Below are 12,385 nucleotides of genomic sequence, written 5' to 3' on the forward strand. Positions count from 1 at the left end.
CTGATAAAGATATCAATCTAATATAAGTATTTGTTAACTAACAGATCCTTGGTACTTTCTCAACTGAGTATAGCTCCACTAGATGGTTCCTTAAAGCTAGAACTGCAAAATATATCCAGCATCTCAATCAATAACGTTAATTTAAATGGATTTCTGCAGCTGCTCATAAGAAACAACCACAGTTTGGAGATGGTATCAATTACAAATAGTGTCATGACTGACTTGTCACAAATTAGCTTGTCTTCTCGAAAGGTGGGTCAATAGAGTTTGTGAAACTAATACAGTGTGTTGATCGCAGTACCAATTCCTTATGTACCAGTTAATGTTTGTTAGTGTGGTGCATATAAGATGCATCTGTTGTGTTGCATTGGATTGATGTATGTGTGTAATCTATGGATTTTGTATATTCTGTGCATGTATAGGGGCCTGGGTTGGTTTCAAAGGTGCCAACTAAGGGGTGTGGGAAGGCAGGTGCCAGAGTACTGACCTCCTTTTATGGAAAAATATTGAAGACAGGTCAATAGGAAGTGAAAGAGTGAGAGTTAAATTTTCAGCCCGTTCCAAAGACCAGGTACCAAGTCACAGGGACCTCTAGGTAGAGGTAGGGGAATCTGAGAAAGATTTCCAGTTCTAGTTAAGTCCTCAACAATGTTGGATCCTGGAGAACTATCAGAATAACAGTTAACTTCTTCCATTAATTCAAAGACATTGGTATGCTAAAAATTGAAAAATTTGAAAAAATTTCGAAAACCTGTGGAAAAATAATTTAAGTATGCACAACATACTGGTGAAGTGTTGTATGACATCATTTAGTACATACATATACCAAAGGTTTTTTTCCCCTTACAAGGGAGGTAGCCAAAAACCAAAGGCATAATGTGTATATGGTTGGGGTGGTGTGGGAGGTAAATGCAAAGGTAATGGGAAGGGGATAAGAGATGGTTAAAGAAAATGGAGAAAAATAGGAGATAAGCTAGTTGTTGTTTGATGACGACCATGTGCTTGTAGCAGGATCAGAGGAAGGATTGAGGAAGTCAGTGATAGAGTATGGGAAAGTGTGTGAAAGGAGGAAGTTGAAGGTAGATGTAGGTAAAAGCAAGGTGATGAGATGTACAAGGGGATAGGATAGAATTGTCAAATTGGAAGTGATTTTTAAGGGAGAGACTGGAGAAAGCGAATTGTTTAGATACTTGAGGGTGCATGTGGTGGGAAAGGGAGTGGAGGTGGAGGTAGAATGTAGATTGAAAGAAGCAAGTAAATACCTTGGAGGATCAAAAAAAAGTAATGAGAAATAGACATTTGGGAATGGACGCTAAGAGGAGACTGTATTTACCTAGTTATATTTTACAGGACGAGAGCTATGCTCGTAGTGACCCGTTTTTGTATCTGTCCGTGTCCAGTTTATTCTTAAAATCGTATATAGTTTTGGCAATCACTGTTTTTCCATTTAGTTTGTTCCAGACATCAATCACTATGTGGAAAGCTATTCTTTTTCAGGTCTCTTCTGTAACTGTTCTTATTTAGCTTCTTTTTGTGTCCTCTTGTTTCTCTTCTGTTCCACTTTAACCTCTTCACTCCAGGGCACACTGCACATCTGGCAGCATTAGCTGCCAGACATGTGATGTTGCGTCATAATAATCGCATTATAAAAAATAAAGTCAGTGCTCAATCGTTCGTTCTCTTTCACCCTTGTATTTTGATAACCATAGAAAATTGATGAAGCCAATTTAGAGAGAATGGAAATTACGTAGCTACGACTACAATAAATATAATCAAGATGCCGACGTCAGCATCATCGAGTACCCACTTGCTCCTCATGCCGCCTACGTAGGCGTCACCATATGGAAGTGGTTAATAAGTCGTCTCTATCGAGAATTTCCATCCACTTCATAATTCTGTAAATGGTCAACAAATTGTCTCTCTCTCTTCTCTGTTCCAGTGTTGATAGATGTAATTTCTCCAATCTTTGTTCGTATGTCAGATTTGACAGTGTAGGTGCCATTTCTGTCCCTGCTCTTTGGATTCTTTCTAATTTTCTTATGTTCTTTTTTGTGATAGGTGCCCACAGTGTTGCAGTATATTCTAGTTTAGGTCTTATCAGTGTAACCACTATTTTTCTAACCATCTCCTCATCCATGTTGTCGAAGGCCACTTTCATTAATCTTAATAAGTTAGAAGTCTCTCCAAACAATTTATTGACATGTTTGTCAGGTGTCTTGAGATGATTACTCCCAGGTCCCTTTCTGAATTGACTTTTTTTTACTTCCTTGTTTCCAATTTTATATTGACCCGATACTCTATTTTTGCTTTTCCAAATTCCATTATGCTACATTTTTTAATGTTGAAGTTCATCTAACATCTCTGACTCCATTCCCATATTTTGTCTAGGTCTTCTAATAGCGATCTGCAATCTTCTTCTGTTCTTACTCATTTGAGTAATTTGGCATAATCAGCAAAGAAGTTCATGTAACAATTTACTCCCTCATCCATATCATTTATATATATGGCAAACATTAAAGGAGCCAATACAGAGCCTTGTGGGAGGCCACTCTTCACATCTTCCCAGTTCGAATTTTTGTCTCTAAGTACCACTCTCATTTTTCTCCTACCATATATACTCGTCTATAGGTCGATATCGTGTAAAGATCGACCTCCCCCATTTTTGGCAAAAAATCTGGAATTTTCCATATACCTCATGTATAGGTCGAGTGGCTTGTTTTTGTTTTGGTGCTGTAAGCATTCCACTGTCTTAATGCTTTGAAGTGGCGTGGCTTGCCTGGTATAGCAATTGATTATTATGGTTTTTCACTTCATTAATTCTGATGTATTTTGGTGTACAGTAAACTTTCACAAATCCGAACTCCAAGGGGGATTAGAAATGTCCGATTAACTGAAATGTTCGGTTAATCCGACTTTGTATTTTTCATTCCTGTAGAGTTTTATGCGGTAATGTCGTCTGCAATATTCGTACCTGTAAACTTAACATACACATGGAAATGCTTATAATAGTTCATAAACATATTCTATAGAGTATTAACAGCCGATCAGGTGTAAACATGGAGTGTGCTGCCACCGTGTGAGCACTTGGTGAAGCTTGCGGGTGGCGCTGGGGTGGCGGAAGAGGCGGCGGGCTGTTTGAATGTTCGGTTGAGATCCAAATACGTTCGGTTGAAGCGATGGCTACCGTATTGAGAAAATGTTCGGTTAATGCGATTATTCGGTTAAAACGCGTTCGGATAAGCACGAGTTTACTGTATGTTTTTTCAAGTTCACTGATTTTGATATCTAATAAGTTTCACTGAAGTTGCCATTTCAGCAGAGTGAAAAACTTGAACAGATTACCAAGTTTTTTTTTTCATGAAAGTAGCAGTTGCCGACAAGACTGACGAATTAAACACCATATGAGGACGGAGCCTTTATTTGTTCGACGTTTCGCTTATTACAGCCTTTTCAAGTACAAGTTGAGATACATATGCTTGAGATTAAATAAGGGGAAAGGAGAGAACGGGGAGAGAAAAGAAGTAGGGGGAAGGGAGAGGAGGAGGGGGATTGAACACTGGGAAAGGTTGAGAATGCTGGCCCAAACGTCCGTGGGCAAAATGTTCACAAAGGGTGGTTTAAATATTAAAAAAAAAATAATAATAATAAAAAAAAATTGCTGGCCATGGGTATTAGGGGAATTATGTGGGGCGAGATGTTGAACATGCCCCTATTTTGTTCAATAGTGTTCGTTCCTTGAATGATCGCTGCTTCTAAACACTTCCTGCGGATTTTGTCTGGTTCTCGTATGAGCAGCTCTGCATTCTTCCAGTCCATAAGATGGTTTTCCTTGTTTCTATGTGTCACACATGCATTGGTGGTGACATCATGCCTGACGTCGGAACGGTGTTCACGTATTCGTGTATTCAGGTTGCATGACGTTTCTCCGATGTAAACTTTATCACATCCTGATCACGGAATACGATAAACACCAGCTTTGGTGCCCGGTGTTTGGTTGTTGTGTATTTTCGTCTTCGTGATGTCTTTTATCATCCTGCTTGTCTGGCACACTACTTCCAAATTGGTGGTTCTTAAAATATGGTTGGGAACACGAGACCTCTTGTGCAGCAGGACAGCACAACAAGACGTCTCGTGTTGCCAACCAGCGATGTTGCTACCCACCTGACATATTTTAAGAACCACCAATTTAGAAGTAGTGTGCCAGACAAGCAGGACGATAAAAGACATCACGAAGACGAAAATACACAACAACCAAACACCGGGCACCAAAGCCGGTGTTTATCGTATTCCGTATGGGGTTACCGTATCTAGAAGTTTCACATGTTTTGGTACGTACTGTGTATTTTATGTCCCCATTGTTTACTGGTAGTAACTAGTAGGTAAATATTTTGATTTCTGAACCTAAAGAAAAGGTAAGAGTTCTTCCTAGCCTTTCTTGTCATGTCTGGATTTCAACCTAACAAAATTATTACTTGTGTATAGGTCGACCCCTAGGTTTTGGCCTAAAAAACTTTCCTTAAGATTTCGACCTATAGACGAGTATATACGGTAATTAAGAAATCCTTCATCCATTCCAGTAGCTTACCTTGTATTCCTCCTATTATTTCAATTTTTCTTATTAATTCTTTATGTGGTACTTTGTCAAATGCTTTCTGCAAGTCCAAGAAGGCACAATCTGCCCAGCCATCTCTTTCTTGTATTATCTCAATCAATCTCAAGTATAAGCAAATTAGGTTTGTGGTACACTTCCACTTCTAAAGCCAAATTGTTTAGGATTTACTATTAAATTTTCTTCCAAGTGTTTGGTACATTTATTTCTGATGACTTTTTCGCACATTTTTGCTACTGTGCTTGTAAGGGATACCGGTCTGAAGTTTGTAGGATCTTCTTTGTTTCCTCCTTTATATATTGGTATTATGTTTGCATCTTTCCAATCTTGTGGTAACTTTCCTTCTCTGAGTGAGAAGTCTATTATCTTGTATAAGTTGTCTGTCAGTTTGTCTATACACTCTTTCAGTATCCAATTTGCAATTCCATCTGGTCCATATGATTTCCTGACATCTAGGTTTTTTATTTGGTCTCTTATTTTTTTTTGTGTTACCTTTATTCGTTTCATTTTGGGTGATCTTTCTTGTTGTCCATCTTCCCAAAACTGTGAGCTCTCAATTGTAAAAACAGACCTGAAATGTTTGATCATGACTTCTGCCAGTTCTGTGTCATCTATATATTCTTTATTTCCTTCATGCAATTTCACTATTTCATGTTTATCCTTTAGTTTTTCATTTATATATCTGTAAAAGAGTTTAGGTTGATCCTTACATTTGTCTATAATATCTTTTTCATTTCTTTTTTCTTTCCTGCGTATATTCACATATTCGTTGTTTTTTATGTTTCCCATTTTGATGTTTTTTTTTGTTTTGTTTTTTGTGTTTTTTCCATTTTTTCCAGGCTTTGTCTCTTCTGTCTCTAGCCTCACTACACCTTTTGTTATACCAACACTTTATATAAATCACATTTTGTTTCTTTTTTGGTACATATTTGTCAATTCCTTCCCTGTATTTTTCTTTGAATATGTTCCATTTGTCTTCCATCTTTGTTTCCTCATTAGAGAATTTATCCCAGTTTGTGTTTTGGAAAAGTTTTCTTAGTTTTACAAAATCCGTTTGAAGGAGTGATTGTGCTGACAGCACTGTATATGGTAGAAATGTGGAATGTCTTTGTATCTCAGCATCAAGTTTTTTCTTAAAATCTTGTATAGTGTTTGCACACACTGTTTCGTTATCTAATCTATTCCAGGTATCTATCACTCTGTGTGGGAAGCTGTTCCTTTTTAAATTTCTTCTGTAACTATCTTTTTTTAGTTTCTTTTCGTGTCCTCTCATTTTACTGTTGTCCCATACTAACAAGTCATCCCTATCTAAAACTTCCATTCCTTTCATTATTCTGTATAGTCAACAGGTCACCTCTTTCTCTTCTCTGTTTCAAAATTGGTAGTTCTAATTTGGACAGTCTTTGCTCATATGTTAGTTCGGAAAGAGCTGGTGCTAGTTTGGTTGTTGCTCTTTGTAACCTTTCTAGTTTTTTAATGTTCTTTTTGGTACTGGGTGTCCAGAGTACTGCTGCGTACTCGAGTTTTGGTCTTATTAGTGTAGTTAGGATTTTCTTTATCATTTCTTCTTCCAAATAGGCAAACGCCACTTTGATTGATCTCAATAAGTTGTAAGTTTCTCAGAATATTTTGTTAATATGCTTATCTGGTGTCATGTCCTTGCCAATCATCACTCCAAGAGCTTTCTCCGAGTTTACTTTTTTCATCTTTTCTTCAATTCTGTAATCTTTTGATATTCTGTTTTTACTCTGTCCAAACTCCATTATGCTACATTTCTTTATATTGAATTTTACTTCCCACTTTTGGGTCCAATTCCAAAACTTGTCCAAATCTTGTTGCAATGAGTTGCAGTCTTCCTCCATTTTTACCTTCTTTAGTATCTTTGCATCATCTGCAAAGAAATTCATATAACACTCTACACCCTCATCCATGTCATTAATGTATATGGCAAACATGATCAGGGCCACCACTGATCCCTGCGGGACACCGTTTTTCACTTCTTCCCAGTTGGAGAATTTTTCTCTAATTACAACTCTCATTTTCCTCCCAATCAGGAAGTCCTTCATCCATTCCAATAATTTTCCTCTGATGCCACCTTTTGACTCTATCTTCTTTATAACTTTTTTATGTGGTACCTTGTCGAATGCCTTTTGTAGGCCGAGAAAGGCAGAGTCTTCCCACCCATCTCTTTCTTGTATTATGTCTATTAATCTTGAGTAGAAGCAGATCAAATCTGTTGTACATGATCTCCCTTGTCTGAATCCAAATTGATGTGGATTTAGTATAGTTTTTTTCTTCCAGGTGCTTTACCCATCTATTTTTGACAATTCTTTCACAAATTTTTGCTATTATGCTTGTCAGTGATACCGGTCTGTAATTAGATGGGTCTTTATTACTTCCCTTATAAATTGGTACAATGTTTGCCCTTTTCCAGTCCAGTGGCACTTTTCCTTCTTTAAGTGATACTTTAATTATAATGTATATTTTGTCAGCTAATTCTTCCATACATTCTTTCAGTACCCAGTTTGCAGTTCTGTCTGGGCCATGTGATTTTCTAACATCAAAGGTTTTAATTTCAACGCTGATTTCCTTTTGTGTTACGATTATTTCTTTCACTGCAAGGGATAATTCTCTCTCGATTTCTTCACAGTCAGGTGAACCTTCTAACGTGAACACTGATTTGAAGTGGTTGTTCATAATTTCTGCCATTTCTAGTTCCTCTATATATTAATTTTTGCCCTGGTGCAGTTTTTCTGGTTTTTTAGTTTTCCGTTTACATACTTGTAAAACAGTTTGGGTTCTTCCTTGCATTTATCTATTATCCTTTTTTTGTAGTTTCTCTTTTCATCTCTGTGTAGTTTTACATATTCATTTCTCAGTTTGATGTATGTTTGCCATTTGTTTGGTTTCTTGTCTCTTTTCCATTTTTTCCAAGCTTTGTCTCTTTTGTCCTTTGCTTCACTACAACTTTCGTCGCACCAGCTTTTTATGTATGTTCTTTCTATTTTTTGTTGTGGTACATATTTATTCACTCCATTATAATTTTCTTTTAGTATGTTCCATTTTTCTTCTATCCTTGTTTCTTCATTTAGGAACCTATCCCAATTTGCATTGCGGAAGAATGTTTTAAGTTTCTCAAAGTTTGTTTTGTTATACATTAGTCTTCCTATTCTATGTTTATCATATTTGCTTTGATCCATTTGTTCTTTCAATTCCAGTTCTAATAGTACATGGTCACTCTTTCCTATCGGGGTTTTGTAATAAATTTTTTCGACAATCTCAGGCTCTGTCGTAAGTATCAAGTCCAATGTTCAGGGTTCTTCATTACCTCTATATCTAGTATTTTCTCTAATCCACTGGGTCATTGTGTACTCAATGGTCAAGTCAAGAAGGACATTACCCCAAAGTTCCTCCCCCCCTTTACTGTCATCTTTTCCCAACATATTTCCTTTGAATTAAAGTCACCCATAATTACTGTATTTCCTCTGTCTTTCAGCATTTCAGTTAATTCGTATTTTGTATCTTCTTGTTCGCTAGTGTTCCGACTTTACGTGAGAAGTTTGGTAAGGGTTACTAGGCTGGATAGAGTGAGAAATGAGATGAGAAGGAGAGCAGGGGTGGAAAAGGAGTTGGGACAGTTTGGACACATGGAAAGAATGAGTGAAGAAAGATTAGTAAAAGAAGTGTGGAAGGCAGAGGTAGATGGCATGAACAGGAGGAGGCAACCGAGGATGAAGCGGATGGATGGGGGTAAATAGGGCAATGAGACAGAGGGGGATGTCTGTTGTGGAAGGGAGAAAATAGAAGATAGGGGTGAGTGGAGAATGGCTGTGTATGAAGATGCTGCAATGCATGGAAGGGTTTGGGTCAGGGATGGGGGGGGTTAGGGAGTGGTTGTGTGTGAATGATTTTTTGATGCACCTCAAAGAGATTTATCCCCGTCTTTTCTTTTTCTGCATGAGGGGACAGAGAGGGGGGATTGCTGATTAAATGAAGTGGCCTTGCTGTGAATGTACTGTGTCTTGCTGCATTGCCAGGTCAATGGGAGAGATGCAGGAATGACCCATCACCTAGGAGGAGTCAAGAAAAGAGGGATGGAGAGGGGGGGGATGAATGGGAGTGGAGTGGGTAGAGATGGAGTGGGTGAGAGTGGAATTATGCCTCTTGGTATATGCCCTTGGTATATGTATTTTTTTTTTACAAATCTGCCTTCTATCTAGTTTATATTCCTGTACACATTGTACACACTACACATACTTGCAAACATGAATTGTAAATACTGAATGCATTTTCATGCATATCTCTAAATGCCTTTGGTGAACTTTGTTGTTTAATAGCCTTTATTTTTGCAGGTGGACAAATTCATTTTGAAGAATAACAGCATCCATACCATTAAGACAGGTGCCATATTGCATCGCTCCACAACATCAAGCATTCTAAACAATGTCATAGAAAAAATTGATTTCCTGGGAATTGATATAATCTCTAAAGATTTATTTTTTGCATCAAATAAAATTAAATACATGACTTTTGATGCAGTGGATGTTAAAAACACTTCATTCATCCAGGTTGAAAACAACATCTTCGAGAAACTTGACAGACTTTCCTTCACATGGCTTCGTCCTGCATTCTACGAGGGAAAGTTAACTTTTGTGGGTAACAAGTTTTATGCACAAAATCGTGGAATTCTATTATTCCATTTTGGTGTCTATAACCAATATCTTAATTTATCAAACAATATATTTATCATTGACCAATGTGATTGCAAAAGTTTTAAAGTTGCAATAAATCGAATGACAGAAGCTGATAACAAAAGCATTCCTATTTTCCTACAGGAAAGACAATACACAGCAGACTTACTACTGCACTCTTCCTTTTGTCAAGACAAACATAATCGCTATTTGGTTGGCAAAAGTTTATGCAAAAATAGTTCAAACTCTACTCTAATTGTAATCTCATTTACTTTGGCAGGACTATTTCTCGTAATCATCATATTATTAGTTGCTTATATTAAGAGAAAGAAACAGTATGAATACAGAAGAAAAGTAATTACATATGAACTCTCTTATATGAGTGTGGAAAATAGTAGTGATTCCTGATATGAAAAACAAAAATAAAAATGCTTGTTGTAAGAATTCGTGCTTCCATGCCTTTCCATCTTTAATATAATGAACTTTCTAATGAAATAAAGTCAGAATTTGAAAAAAAAAAAAAAAAATGCTGGCAATGAGAAAATAATACCTTCTTTTTTTTTTTTTTTTTAACGAGAGTAGTCTAAACTCTTGCTACATACCATGTTGCTACTAAAAACAGCTATACTTGAGACAGTGGTTTATAACTTGTGTGTCTATCTATATACTAAGAGCTTTTTCCATCTTACAAGGGAGGTAGTCAAATCAAAGTCACATACATACTCCCACCCATTCCACTCTCATCCACCACCCTTCCTCCCTCTCATCTTTGCTCCTCATAAATGACAGGTCACCCCTATATCCCGCCCACTGCCCTGGGTCAGAAGCAATGTAGCAAGACAGTACATCCATAGCAAGGCTGATTCACTTAATCGGAGACTCCCCCTCTGTCCCATCATGCAGAAAAAGAGAAGATGGGGAGAAATCCCTTCAGGCTGCATTAAAATGTCATTCACACATAAGCAACCCCTATCCCCAGCCCCACCTTCCCTTGCATAACAGTACCATTTATACACAGCAACTTTCCATTCATCCCTATCTCCTGCTTTCTCCCTTACTCAACACACATTCCCTCTTTCTCAACACCCTCTCCACTTCATCTCATCCTTGGTTGCCCCCTTAAGTTCACAGCATCCACCTCTGCCTTCCACACCTTTTTCATTCACTTTCTTTCATCTTTCTTCACTCATTCTTTCCATGTGTCCAAACCAACCCAATACTCTTTCATCAGCTCTATTTGTTCACTCCCGCTCTCCTTCTCATCTCGTTTCTCACTCTATCCAATCTAGTAACCTCTACCATACTTCTCAGACATTTCCTCTCATACATACATACATATACCAAAGGCTTTTTTCCCCCATTACATGGGAGGTAGCTAAAAAGAAAAATGCAAAGAAACCACTCCCACCCATTCCATCCCCTACATATTCCACTCCCCTCCACCCTCTTCCCTCCCTCACATCTTGGCACCTCCTGGATGATGGGTCATCCCTGCATCCCGTCCACTGCCCTGGTTCAGAAGCAGTGTCGCAAGACACAGCACATCCACAAGGCCACTTTATTAATTTGGCGACCCCCCTTTCCATCCTTCATGCAGAAAAGGAGATGGGAAGAAATCCCTTTGGGCTGTGTCAATTTATTTCTCATACATACTCCCTCACCCCCTCATGCATCACAGCATACATCCATATACAACCCTTCTCCATTCACCCTTTATCTTCTGTCCTCTCCCGTCCTTCCTCAACATATATTCCTCTCTTTCATAATGCCCCTTTTACCCCATCTATCCATCTCACCCTAGGACATCCCCTCATATTCACTCCTTCCACCTCTGCCTTCCATGCCTCTTTTACTAACCTTTCTTCACCCATTCTTTCCATGTGTCCAAACCATCCTAATACTCTTTCATCAACCCTATATCCTAACTCCCTTTCCACTCCTTTTCTCCTCCTCACCTCATTTCTCACTCTATCCAGCCTAGTAACTCCTATCATACTTCTCAGATATTTCATCTCAAACACATTCAAACGCCTTCTCTCTTCCTCTCTTATGTTCCATTTTCCTGCCCCATACAGTGCTCTCAGCACAATCACTCCTTCATATAACCTCCTCTTAGCATCCATTCCCAAGTGTCTATTTCTCATTACACTTAATCCACCAGGACATTTACTCGCTTCTCTCAATCTACATTCTACCTCCACCCCCACTCCTCCCTTTCCTGCCACATTTGCACCCAAGTATCTAAAAATATCCACTACCTCCAGTCTCTCTCCCTTAATACTCATTTCCAGCCTGCTGCCACTCTCTCCCCTTGTACATCTCATCACCTTACTTTTGCCCACATTTATCTTCAGCTTCCTTCTTTCACACACCTTCTCAAACTCTGTCACTAACTACCTCAATCCCTCCTCTGCTTCAAGTACAGTGTCGTCAGCAAACAACAGCTGGCTTATCTCTCCCTTTTCTCCAATTTCTTTAACTCCTTCCATAGGGTGATGCCTATGTAGGCGTTATGAGGAGCAAGTGGGTACGCGAGGCTTCCATATCAGCGTCTTGATTATATTTATTGTAGTTGTACCTGTGTGACCCCCATACTCTGTAAAATGGCTTCATCATATTTTCTATGGTTATCAAAATTCACGGGTGAAAGAGAACGATTGATACAGCGGTGACTTTATTTTTTATAATGCGAGTATTATGACAAAACATCGTACGTCTGGCAGCTAAAGCTGCCCGCGAAATTTTGGCCCAGAGTGAAGTGGTTAGCCATCTCCAATCCCTGACCCACTACCCTTGCATTCACCTCTCCCACCACCCCCATCCATGTATAGATTGAATAGCCAGGGTGACATAACACATCCCTAACAAAGTCTCACCTTTACCTCAAACCATTCACTCTCTCCATTTCTAATCCTAACACAAGCTCTATTACTCTCATATAAACCCTTCTTGACTGCTCTCAACAGCTTTCCTCCTATCCCATATATCTGCAGTACCTCCCACAGTGCCTTTCTGTCTACCCTGACATAAGCCTTTTCCAGATCCATAAAAGCCCAAAAAAACATCCTTACCTCTTCCTATAGCT

General features: G+C 38.5%; 2 protein-coding genes across 9 annotated transcripts in view; one reads left to right on the forward strand and one right to left on the reverse strand.

Moving 5' to 3' along the window:
* Positions 1-12,385, reverse strand: part of LOC143028632 (ATP-binding cassette sub-family C member 5-like) — a 328,912-nt gene that overhangs the window by 40,737 nt on the left and 275,790 nt on the right. The gene's annotated exons all lie outside the window — the stretch shown is intronic.
* The window catches only part of LOC143028633 (uncharacterized), a 40,136-nt gene that overhangs the window by 6,910 nt on the left and 20,841 nt on the right, over positions 1-12,385 (forward strand). Inside the window, exons 3-5 of one of the 3 annotated variants that reach the window (XM_076191043.1) lie at positions 45-252; positions 8,962-9,261; positions 9,445-9,827. In XM_076191043.1, the coding sequence (XP_076047158.1) occupies positions 45-252; positions 8,962-9,261; positions 9,445-9,708 (772 nt within the window). In that variant the 3' untranslated portion in view covers positions 9,709-9,827. Of the gene's footprint in view, positions 1-44; positions 253-8,961; positions 9,828-12,385 lie in introns of those variants that run through there. The other 2 variants (XM_076191044.1, XM_076191042.1) reach the window with 2 other exon arrangements.

This window comes from Oratosquilla oratoria, chromosome 9 (genome assembly GCF_046742065.1).
Source record: "Oratosquilla oratoria isolate Oo_2021 chromosome 9, ASM4674206v1, whole genome shotgun sequence".
Lineage (NCBI taxonomy): Eukaryota > Metazoa > Arthropoda > Malacostraca > Stomatopoda > Squillidae > Oratosquilla > Oratosquilla oratoria.